This window comes from Cynocephalus volans, chromosome 2, assembly GCF_027409185.1.
Source record: "Cynocephalus volans isolate mCynVol1 chromosome 2, mCynVol1.pri, whole genome shotgun sequence".
In the NCBI taxonomy this organism is placed as follows: Eukaryota; Metazoa; Chordata; class Mammalia; order Dermoptera; family Cynocephalidae; genus Cynocephalus; species Cynocephalus volans.
Window position 1 is genome coordinate 172,765,281 of NC_084461.1, and position 12,757 is coordinate 172,778,037.

The following is a 12,757-nucleotide window of genomic DNA, read 5'->3' on the forward strand; positions in this document are numbered from 1 at the left end:
TGTGAACCCTCTGGGAACTCACTGGGGACCCTCAGTGTTCTATCCTATAAAGAAGAGAATTCCACCTGCATCTAGACAGACTACAAGGCTCCCCTGGGATAGGATGCAAAGGGCTTTGTAAACTGTAAACTCTATTAGAAATGCTGTCCTGGGAGCTGCAGCTTACCAGCAGTTCTAGGTGATGCAAACACAGCTCTGAGGAAGAGTCTGGGCGGGTGAGAACCCCACTTCACAGCTACCTTTTTTTAAGGGCTTCAAAACACCATGGCAGGTGGCCCGGAGGCACTGCTGGAGACTGAGGATTTGCTGATCCAGACAATGAGTGAAAATAACTGACCTGTCTACTCTGTCATCAAGACCTGCCTGCCCCCCTCACCTATACCAGGCTGCTTCGCCACCCTGTGCCTGACTAGACAGGGACACGAAGCAGAGCTGTGGACATGGAAGGGAGCCCTACCGTTGAGAGGTTCCTCAGTCCCTGTGTGGGCTGGGTGGCGTTATACCTGCCCACTCCCACATCCAGGTGGTTGAGCAGGGCCTTAAGCTGCTGCAGAGTGAGGCTGTCACCCTCGCTGTAGCGGTGCATGAGATCCTGCAGGAACGAGGCAGCGCTGATGATGGGCATGCCTGGGGATGAGGCACAGGCCTCGGGGACAGCTCTCCATAAGCTGAGCAGGGCCAGCAGGAAGCAGCTATGGAAGGCGGGGCACGGCAGCTTCATGGTGACCAAATAAGCCTGCAAAAGCAAAGAGGCATGTGAAGGCGAGGGCTTCTTCCACGCCCCCCGTCTGTCAGCAACGGCGCCAGACCCCAGACACGAGAGGCCTCTCCTCCAACTCTGAAGGTGGTCGGTATCGACATCCGACTCTTCTCTCATTCCTCTGCCCAACCTTTGAGAAAAACCCTTCTTTTCAAAGGATAGAATAAAAATTGATAAAAAGGACACATTAAAGAGGTTTGGCTAAATTAAAAAATAAACAGGGATGTGGTTATGATTGTTTAAAAGGTCATCTTTTAGAGATACTGAAATAATCATGGATTAAATGATCTTATCTGGGATTTGCTTCAAAATAGTAAAGGAGGGGTATGTTCACGGGGGCGAGACAGCACTCGCCATTGTTGAAACTAAGCCCCAGGTTGATGGGACCACAGACTCTTCTGTCTACTTTTGTACATGTTTGAAACTCTACAAAATAAAATGTTATTAGAAAATAAATATTACAAATAAAAGAGGAAAAAATACAGACTGGCAAAAATATACACCATCAAAGATGACAAAAGTTTATTTCTATACTGTATAAATTAGTAAACAAACATGAAAAACACTCAGCTTCTCTACGATACTGAGAATACAAATTTAAAACTTGGCTGATATCATTTTGCTACTTATTAAAATAGCAAAATAGATTTTTCAGATATAACACGTCTTGTTAGTGAAGCTAAACAACAGAATAAGATACCACCCATGATTGAATTAATAGTTATAATAAAAATATTTAAATCCTTCAAATTAACAATTTTGCTTCTAGAACTTACCCTAATAGAAGTAATCCAAAAATAAAAAGGCTATATGCAAAAAGATGTGTTATGAACAAGTAAATTAAATCAATTTCATGGAGTTATTAAGAAGCTATAAAAAATGAGAGTCTTGGGTATAATGTTAAGAAAAAAAACCAACAACAACAGAACAATTAAGTAGCAGGATTAAGAAATGAGAAGGAAGACAGAAAAACAAAAGGTGAAGGTAGCAGACCGCTGATGATTTTTTCTTTGTAAATCGTTCCCCTTAGCATGGTTAAATATCAGGAGAGGGAAACAAGCCTCCTTCCTCCAGACCAGGGAGAATTCCATTGCAGGGGTCGCCTATCCCCAGTAGCTGGGGCTCCTGCACGAGTCCTCCCAGCACATCCCTCTACCTCTGGGTCTCTGCTCGTGGGGGGCAGGCTTGCCTGAATCCTGGCTCTGCCACCAACCAGCTGCGTCATCTCGGGCAAGTTGTTTAACCGGAGTCAACACTCTAGAATCACCCAGCACAGCAATGCAGCCTAGCACAGCCTTCAGCATCAGGCTGGCTTGACGTTACGCATGGCTGCTTACCAGGTCAGTGGCCATGGGCCAGTAATAGCCTCTCTCTAACTCAGTTTTCTCACCTATAGAGTTGGTGGTGCCCATCTCATTGGATTACTGAGATACACACACACACACTCACACACACACACGTGTGTGTGTGTGTGTGTGTATGTATGTATATATTTTTTATGGGCACAGGGACAGGGATCTGAACCCTTGACCTTGGTGTTAAAAGGCTGTGCTCTAACCATCTGAGCAAACCGGCCAGCCCTTCATTGGATTACTGTGAGGACTTAATGGCATCAGCTATGGCAAGGTCCCCGCTGAGTGCCTGAACTCAATAAAATGTGGCTACAGTTAGTAGGAGACTTACAATTACCACAGTTCCCAACTCCGACTCTCCCTCTGCCCAAACATTAAGCTGCTAGTGGCACTGTCAGGAAAACACTATGGCTAAATTTACTCTCCACTGAAACTCCCAATTTCTACCAATAAACACCCCAAATCCAGGCTTAAGATGCTCTGAAGAGCTGTGAGGGGGAATGTCTTGGGTATTTATGCCTTAGAGGCCAGACTAGCACAAAACAGTTCCCACGTCAGCTCTTATTTCTCAGATTTATCTGCAGCAACTTCAAAATACTGAAAAACACAAACAGAAAACCACTTCAAGTATGGGAGACCCAGGGTCATTTTGGCAGCTCTACCTGGATGGGCATTCATGTAGAAGTGAACCTTTACGACATATCTGCTCCTTGCCAACCCAGTGGCCCCTGCCCCTTCAGCATGGCTTCTCTGACAGCCTGGAGAGCTAGAGAAGAGCCATTTTTTCTCAGGTGACCTTTTCTCTCCCCTACCCCCCAGCACAGAGACTCTCTCCTCTAGGAAAGATCCTGCTTTGGGACACAGTGTCCTGGCTTTGGAGCCCACACCAGTCCCCACAGGATGGGTAGATTCAGCAAGCAGAGCCCTCCTGCCTGGCCCAGTACTTGAGACATGAACTCACCCCACAAAGGGTTAGGGGAGAGTCTACCACAACTAAAGAGCAGTACAATGTCTTGGTCCAGGAAACAGCTGCTGCTACGAACACACATCTTGTCCACCTCAGACACGATCGTGCCTAGGACGATACTTCAAATCCACGTGGCCCTGGCCTTTTGGCAGACATGTAAAGGGAGCTTTCTGCTCCAGTGGAGATTTTTTTTTCCTTTACTACAAGTTATTCTTAGGGGTAAAAAAAGTTTATGAAAGATCCTTTGGAAGAAAAAGAGAAGAGAAGAAGAAATCATACACAGCTCTTGACGTAGCCGGGATGGGGAGGCCGGGCAGGGGTCCTCCCTGCACAGCCCCTGCTGCCAGGGGAAACCCTGTCCCATGCTCCATGCATGGGTCCAGAGGAGCCACTCGAGGCCTCCCAGGGAGCTGAGCCAGCTGCCCTCAAGTAAGGAGGGCACCTTCCAGCAGTAGCAGCAGGTGGGGCAGGGTAAGAAGAGAAGACGGAAAGACAAAGACTGGAGTGTGCTGGTGGCTCGGAGGACCAGGTTCTTCCCACTAAAGAGACGCTGGGGCTCCTTTGTTCCCTTGGCACAGGTTAGAGAAGTAAGTTATTTTAGTGCCTCAGGGATGTCTCCAAAGTGCCAACCCTCCCAGGGGAAAATGAAAGACACAGGAGAAAGTCAATAAGAAACATTTGTTCTGGAACCTTCTGCAGAAGTGTAGAAATTCTTTTACCATCGGAGGCTCCTAAATTGAAATTCCACCTACTGTCACCCCTTCACTTGGTCCAGAGTGTCTCACCCTAGAAGCAGCCTGTCTGCTCTGTGGACGTACTTTATGATTATATTTACCACACTGCTTCTTTCTATGCCTACTCCGCTCTTGGAGAGCAGCAAACTTGTGCCACTCTCTGAGGGGCTTGGTCAGAGGCTGGGCACTGATGTGAAAAGGCTGGGCAACAGAAACCTGCAGGGCCTGCGGCTGCCAGGCCCCCAAACACTCCCGCCCTTCCCTGCCCACCAGCTGGCCAGATAGCCCACCACTCCAGGCACAGAAACAAAACATGAAAACAAAGATCAAGTGCTCCAGAGACAAATTTGGCCAAGACACCAAGATGTGGATTTGTAACCATACCCCCTTATGCCTACTCCATGTCCCCTTAAAGTATGGGCTGGAGGGAGCACAGTACATTGCAAGAGTAAAACTCAAGCTGGGGTCTTCACTGCCGGCCCAAGGGTAGCAGTCAGTTTGGGGGCAAGTCTGAACTGGGGTTGTTTACAAAGCATTTTACTTAAAATTGAAAAAAGTTGGATTGTCCACATGAAAGAAAGACCATGGGGAAGGAAGGGTGGGTCAGAGGTGTAGCAGGTGGGGGAAGTAGAAGAAACTATACTGATAGATGTTATGTTCCCCAGAGCTCTCGGTTCCACTACTGACTGGCCTTAGTAAATCATCTTCAGCTTTTCCCCCAACTGTCTTCTCGTCACCTGAAATTCAAAGGATGTAAAACAAGATGTCTGGTTCCTCTCGGGGACAGAGAGGCAGGGGAGTCTGTGGGTGCCTGTGGTCTCAGCACATCATGCAGGGTTATGAGCATCAATGACCCAACCAACTACTAAACGGCAGCTTCCACCATCGTCCTGGGGTTCTCTCCCAGTGAGCAGCTCATTTCTGCAGAAGACTTTATAGTAGACTAGGCTTTCTCCAGGCTCCCACCCTCGCCCATTCTAGGGTTGTGAACTGTCAGCCTGATAGAAATGAATCTGCTAGAGGTTAACTATTAAAATGGGCAACACATAATCAAGCAGCTCTGGGTGGGTCAAGGGACATTTTTGAGCCTCGACTAGGGAAGGCATAGGAAAATCCTGAAACTTGCAGACAAAAGACAAAAGCCAGGCCTCAGGGTGGATGGTGAAGGTCTTCTGGAATCAAAAAACCCAGTATTTGTATTTAGTACCTTGGGTGCTAGTAACCAGGGCAGGACCACCGGCGAGGAGTCAGAAGTCCAATTTACAGTGAGACTCCAAGCAAGTCATTGATCCCACCAAGGCTGTTTCCTTTGTTTTTCTTCTTCTTCCAATTCCTCTTCCTCTTCAATTGCGGAGCAGTGGGGAAAGCTATAGGGAAACAGAAAAAGTAAAACTAGAACAAGAGCAATAGGCTGGCTCTCTTGGAGGGAAAGAAGGGTTCCAAGGTCACATACTGAACTGAGGAAATGATCCGATTCCAGTGAGAATTCCTCTCCTTCCAACGCAAGTGGAATACACCTCCCAAACACATGGGCTGAACCCCACTACAGGGACTGCCAACAAAATCCCAGAGGAAAGGGAGATCCCTCTCCCCCACCTCACCTCCACACTTACCACCCATCAGGCCACAGGCAACAGCATACACACACCCAGCCCTTAGCACTGCTGTGGTTGAGGTGGGGAACAAATCCGCCTCAACCTGGTGGGAGGAAAGTTACATTCTTATTTCAAATTCAGCAAAACATTCAAGCAGAACAGCACTAGCACGAAGAGGATGAAAAGAAACTGCAGGCAAACCCACCCAAAGGCAAAAATGTCAACCTAAAGTAAAATGTAACTCCAGGGAAAGCCAATGCCTTACAATTGCTTTGCACTGTAGAATAACTTAATTAGGATGTTAATTCAACAAAACAAGAGCTCAAAGATGAGAATGGAAAACAAAATGAGATAAAAGGAGATGCAGGCTTACTAAAAAAAGGGGGAACAAAACAACATTACGGAAGAACTAATAAATAAATTATAAGAATAGAGAACAAAATTCTGCCAGTAATTTAAAATAGAAATACCGACAAAGGCAAGTTTGAAACAACCACAGTGAATGCAAATGGAAAAGACAAATTAAAGCAAAGAGTAAGACAAAGATACAGCATATGGATAATTGGTGTCCCCCCCCAAAGAAAAGAAGCCAAGATTAGAATGGAAGATACGTTCAAAGATAACATGAGATTTCCCCGAAATGAAATGAAAAACAGAATTTGAAGCCTGAAATAAAGCACTGTATGAGGTATCTTCAAAAAGTTCTTGGAAAGATTCATATTAACTTTTTTTTTTTTTTTTTTTTTTTGCAGCCCCTTCACCCAGACCCTGGCTTCCCATATTAACTTTTAATTCAACTTTTCTATGACCTTTTTGAAGTACCCTCATATTACACAAATGTTCAATACTGAGACATTGCCTCATTCAGCTATGAACTTTAAAGACAAGACTTTTCAATTTTTCTTGAAAAGAGCTTATGAAAATTGTGAAACACACTAAAACTCCTCTTAAGTGGTAGAAAATGCAGACTGGCCTCATCTTCCCCTATAACAACATTCAGTAATAGAAGAGAATGCAAGAAAGTCACATAATTCTGAAAGAAAGAAGATATGAACCGAGAATATTATCCTCAGCCAAGATACCATACAAATTTGGTAAAGACAACAGAGAGAAATTCTTGAGCATGGAAGAAGTCAGAGAATACAGTCTCCTTCCTAAGGGGAGAAAATGACCTAATAATGAAATACACCTAATTAATACAGAAATATAAAATAAAGAGATCAGAAATACAGAAACCATGATAAGTGGATTGGTGGTAAGCATTAAAACCCTTTAAGTAAGAAATAATAAAAAATCATGGGGATTATGGCTATAAGACAAAATCTAAATGTTATAAAAATGGGCTATTTAATAATATAATTAACACAATCAGGACATAAAAAAAGGAGACGAGAAAAAATGTGCAAATTCTAATGTCCTTATTTTGCATTGCAAAGAGTCAACTGTCTAAATGGAAACAAGTAATCATACATATGACTCACTGCACCTTTCTTTTGGTCCTGGGGGTCTCAGAAGGCAGGAGTAGCCTCTGCCAGGAATCCCTCAGGGAGCAGGGCCTCGTGCAGCCCTGCCAAGAGAGTGCAGTAAGGTGAATTGCTCAAAGCATGCCTTGAGCTAGGGGCTGCCACCTGGGGAGGTGGTCAACCACAGACCAATCACAAAGTTCTGGGGCTTAGCGCACACACTAAGCAACTTTATTGGGTAAATGCATGTCTTACATATGTTTTAGCCAGCTGTAAACCCCTCCCCTACCTCCCCATCTCCAAGGCAACTCAATAGGAAGTCTGTGGTTTGCGGTTAAGCTTGCGAATTTTTGCTGACCCAGTCTTTTTGCATTTCTGCTGTCAGTCTACATCCTGGAGAGCAAGAGTGCCTCCATCTTTAACAGGTGATCTCCTTCATTTTCCCCCAACTCACAAGCCATTTTCTTGACTTTATTGGACTCTTTTAGTAAATTATCTCTTTTGTGAAAAGCACATTTCTTTAAAGCTTAATAATTCACTTTATTTTACTGCAGTTTCTTTTTCTTTTGTTACATTCAGAGAAATTTTAATACTTTTATGGTTTTTTTTTCTTTTATATTATTATTATTATTTTTTTTTTTTTTTTTGTCTTTTTCATGACCGGCACTCAGCCAGTGAGTGCACCGGCCAGTCCTATATAGGATCCGAACATGTGGCGGGAGCGTCGCCGCGCTCCCAGCGCCGCACTCACCCGAGTGCACCACGGGGGCTTGGCTTTTTAGTTTGATATAATCCCATTTGTTTATTTTTCCTTTGGTTGCCCGTGCTTTTGGGGTCGTATTCATGAAGTCTGTGTCCAGTCCTATTTCCTGAAGTGTTTCTCCTATGTTTTCTTTAAGAAGTTTTATTGTTTCAGGGTGTATATTTAATTCTTTAATCCATTTTGAATTGAGTTTAGTGTATGGTGAAAGGTATGGGTCTAGTTTCATTCTCCTGCATATGGATATCCAGTTCTCCCAGCACCATTTGCTAAAGAGGTAGTCTCTTCCCCAGTGTATAGGCTTGGTGCTTTTGTCAAAGATCAGATGGCTGTAGGTGTGTGGGTTGATTTCTGGATTCTCTATTCTGTTCCATTGATCAGTGTGTCTGTTTTTATGCCAGTACCATATTGTTTTGGTTGTTATAGCTTTGTAGTATAGTTTAAAGTCAGGTAGTGTTATGCCTCCAGTTTTATTTTTTTTACTCAGCGTTGCTTTGGCTATGCGTGGTCTTTTGTTATTCCATATAAATGTCTGGATAGCTCTTTCCATTTCTGAGTAAAATGTCATTGGAATTTTGATGGAGATTGCATTGAATTTGTATATCACTTTGGGTAGTATGGACATTTTCACTATGTTGATTCTTCCAGTCCAAGAGCATGGGATATCTTTCCATCTTCTTGTATCCTCTCTAATTTCTCTCAGCAGTGGTTTGTAGTTCTCATTATAGAGGTTTTTCACCTCCTTGGTTATCTCAATTCCTAAGTATTTTATTTTTTTGGTGGCTATTGTAAGTGGGCAGGCTTTCTTGATTTCTCGTTCTGCATGTTCACTATTGGAGAATAGAAATGCTACTGATTTTTGTGTGTTGATTTTGTATCCTGCTACTGTGCTGAAATCATTTATCACCTCCAAGAGTTTTTTTGTAGAGGCTTTAGGCTGATCGATATATAGGATCATGTCATCTGCAAACAGGGACAGTTTGACTTCATCTTTTCCAATCTGGATGCCCTTTATTTCCTTCTCTTCTGATTGCTCTGGCTAGTACTTCCAACACTATGTTGAATAGGAGTGGTGAGAGTGGGCATCCTTGTCTAGTTCCTGTTCTTAAAGGAAAAGCTTTCAGCTTTTCCCCATTTAGGATGATATTGGCAGTGGGTTTATCATATATGGCTTTGATTATGTTGAGATACTTTCCCTCTATACCTAACTTATAGAGGGTCTTTGTCATGAATGAGTGTTGAATTTTATCAAATGCTTTTTCAGCATCTATAGAGATGATCATATGGTCCTTGTGTTTGATTTTATTAATATGGTGTATCACATTTATTGATTTGCGTATGTTGAACCAACCTTGCATCCCTGGGATGAATCCCACTTGATCGTGATGAATAATTTTACTTATGTGTTGCTGTATTCTGTTTGCTAGTATTTTATTGAGGATTTTTGCATCTATATTCATCAAGGATATCGGCCTGTAGTTTTCTTTTTTGGTTATATTTTTACCTGGTTTTGGTATCAGGATGATGTTTGCTTCATAGAATGAGTTTGGGAGATTTGCGTCTGTTTCAATCTTTTGGGATAGTTTGTAAAGAATCGGTGTCAATTCCTCTTTGAATGTTTAGTAAAATTCTGCTGTGAATCCATCTGGTCCTGGGCTTTTCTTTGTTGGGAGCTTTCTGATAACAGCTTCAATCTCCTTTACTGTTATTGGTCTGTTCAGATTTTCTACGTCTTCATGGCTCAGTTTTGGGAGCTTGTGTGTGTCCAGAAATTTATCCATTTCCTCCAGATTTTCAAACTTGTTGGCATATAATTGTTTATAGTAGTCCCGAATGATTCCTTGTATTTCAGATGAATCAGTTGTAATATCACCTTTTTCATCTCTAATTTTTGTTATTTGAATCTTCTCTCTTCTTTTTTTTGTTAGCCATGGTAATGGTTTGTCAATTTTATTTATCTTTAAAAAAAAACAACTTTTTGATTCTTTGATCTTTTGTATTGTTTTTTGGGTTTCAATTTCATTAAGTTCTGCTCTGATCTTAATGATTTCTTTCCGTCTGCTAACTTTAGGTTTGGATTGTTCTTGTTTTTCTAGATCTTTAAGCTGAAGTGTTAGGTTGTTCACTTGCCATCTTTCCATTCTTCTGAGGTGAGCATTTAATGCAATAAATTTCCCCCTTAATACTGCTTTTGCAGTATCCCACAGGTTTTGGTATGATGTATCATTATTTTCATTAGTTTCAATAAATTTTTTGATTTCCTGCTTCATTTCTTCTTGGACCCATATGTCATTAAGTAGAATGCTGTTTAATTTCCATGTGTTCGTATAGTTTCCAGAATTTCGTTTGTTATTGATTTCTAGTTTTAATCCATTATGGTCTGAGAAAATACATGGGATAATTCCAATTTTTTTGAATTTGTTGAGACTTGATTTGTGACCTAATATGTGATCTATCCTGGAGAATGACCCATGTGCTGATGAGAAGAATGAATATTCTGAGGTTGTTGGATGGAATGTTCTGTCGATATCTGCCATGTCCAATTGGTCTAGAGTATTGTTTAGATCTTGTGTTTCTCTGCTGATTCTCTGCCTAGATGATCTGTCCAATATTGACAGTGGGTGTTCAGGTCCCCTGCTATTATGGTATTAGTGTCTATTTCCCTCTTTAGGTCTAATAGAGTTTGTTCTATAAATCTGGCTGCTCCAACATTGGGTGCGTACATATTTATGATTGTTATGTCTTCTTGATGGATCAGTCCTTTTATCATTATGTAGTGTCCCTCATTGTCTCTTTTTATGGTTTTTAGTTTAAAGTCTACTTTGTCAGATATAAGAATAGCTACTCCAGCTCGTTTTTCTTTTCTGTTTGCATGGTAAATATTTTTCCATCCTTTCACTCTTAGTCTATGTGAGTCTTTATGAGTGAGGTAGGTCTCTTGAAGGCAGCATATAGTTGGGTCCTCCTTTTTAATCCAGTCAGCCAGTCTGTGTCTTTTGATTGGGGAATTTAAGCCTTTTACATTAAGAGTTGTTATTGAAAACTGTTGACTTATTCCTAGCATTTTATTGATTGTTGTTTGGTTGTCTTAGGTGTCTTTTGTTCCTTGTTTCTGATTTACTGTTTGTTTTCTGTGTTTGTTGGTTTCTTAGGTTGTAGATAGCCTTTTTGTTTGTTTGTTTTCTCTTCATGAATGCCATTTTTATTATACTAGTGGGTTTAGATTTTTCTTGGGTTTTTATGGCAGTGGTAGTTATTTTTCAGAAACCAAACCCAGTACTCCCTTGAGAATTTCTTGTAAGGGTGGTCGTGTGGTAGTAAACTCCCGCAGTTTTTGTTTCTCTGAGAAATATACTATTTGCCCTTCATTTCAGAAGGATAGCCTTGCAGGGTAGAGTATTCTTGGCTGACAATCTCTGTCTTTTGGTATTTTGAATATATCATCCCATTCCTTTCTGGCTTTTAGGGTTTGTGATGAAAAGTCTGGTGTTAGCCTGATTGGGGCTCCCTTATAGGTGATTTGACGCTTCTCTCTTGCAGCTTTTAAGATTTTCTCTGTCTTTGAGTTTTGCCAATTTGACTATAACATGTCTTGGAGAAGACCTTTTTGGGTTGAATACGTTTGGAGATTGTTGAGCTTCCTGGATCTGAAGATCTGTTATTTTTCCTATACCTGGGAAGTTTTCTGCCACTATTTTGTTGAATATGTTTTCAATGCAATCTCCTTTTTCCTCCCCTTCTGGAATACCCATGACTCGGATATTTGAGCGCTTAACGTTGTCTGATATCTCTCTCAGATTTTCTTCAATGCTTTTGATTCTTTTTTCTTTTTTTTTTTTTGTCTGCTTGTGTTATTTCAAACAGCCCATCTTCAAGTACAGAAGTTCTCTCTTCAACTTCCACAAGCCTGCTGATTAAACTCTCTGCTGTGTTTTTTATTCCGCTGAATAACTTCTTCAGTTCAGAAAGTTCTGCTACATTTTTTTTCAGGACATTGATTTCCTTGTATATTTCCTCTTTCAGGTCCTGTATACTTTTCCTCGTTTCATCATGATGTCTAGCTGAGTTTTCTTGTATCTCATTCAGTTTCCTTAGAATTATCACTCGAAATTCCTTGTCAGTCATTTCAAGGGCTTCTTGTTCTATAGGATCTAGAGCTTGAGATTTATTATCTTTGGGTGGTGTACTTTATTGATTTTTCGTATTTCTGGTATCTTTTCTTTGATGTTTATTCATTGTGGCAGGGGGTTTCACAGTCCACAGGTTTGACACTATTGACTGACTAAGATGTTGCTGTGGTTGCCAATTTGGTATGGCTACCTCAGTGACTACTCACTTGGCCACTAGTGCCTTGCATGTGTGGTTGCCTCGGGTCTTGGGCCTCTCCGGGGAGCCACCTCTCTGGTCAGCTTGGACTCTGCCGGGCTGCTGGGTGATAGGGCGGTACCACAGGGTGTTGCTCCTGCCGCCACCGCTGCCACCGCTCCCGCCACTGCCACCGGCACCACTGCTGCTGGCTCTGCTGCCACCGGCTCCGCTGCTGCCAGCTCCACTGCCACTGCTTCCCCTGCTCCCGCTCTCGCTGCTGCTACCGCTGGTGCCGCTTCCCCTGCTGCTGCTGCTGGTGTCGCTACCGCTGGTGCCACTTACGCTGCTGCCGCCAGCTCCTCTGCTGGCTGCTGCCGCCGCCGCCGCTGCCGCTACTGCTGCTGTTGAGGGCACTGCTGCCGCTCCTGCCGCTGCCGCCGGCTCCTCCGCTGCTGCCGTTGCCGCTGGCTCTGCTGCTGCCGCTGCCACTTCCGCGGGCAGGCGCAGAGTCGCGCGGTCACCGACTGCAAGCGGCGGCGGCTCCAACCTTTCTAGGGGCCCGCTCTGGGGTTGGGCTTGGGCAAGTCGCTACCTGTTCTTCTTTCCAAGTAGGCATTGTGATTTCTTCCAGACCTTGGGGCCCCCGAGTCTTGAGTTTCCACCGCTGCCATTGCCTTCATACTGCCATCTTGCCCAATTTTAATACTTTTATATAGGAGTATATACATCTATTTCTATCTGTTTATCTGTGAGTTTGCATTGAGGAATATCTGGAGTAATGTTCACCTAATTTTAATGATGGCTATTTCTGAGTGGTA

The 12,757-nt window shown here is 42.9% G+C and overlaps 1 protein-coding gene across 8 annotated transcripts in view; it reads right to left on the reverse strand.

The window, feature by feature from the left end:
- Positions 1 to 12,757, reverse strand: part of SLC39A14 (solute carrier family 39 member 14) — a 46,220-nt gene that overhangs the window by 13,535 nt on the left and 19,928 nt on the right. For 4 of the 8 annotated variants that reach the window (XM_063086448.1, XM_063086447.1, XM_063086444.1 and 1 more), the window contains one exon: positions 458 to 736. In XM_063086448.1, the coding sequence (XP_062942518.1) occupies positions 458 to 721 (264 nt within the window). In that variant the 5' untranslated portion in view covers positions 722 to 736. Of the gene's footprint in view, positions 1 to 457; positions 737 to 5,020; positions 5,181 to 12,757 lie in introns of those variants that run through there. The other 4 variants (XM_063086445.1, XM_063086441.1, XM_063086442.1 and 1 more) reach the window with 2 other exon arrangements.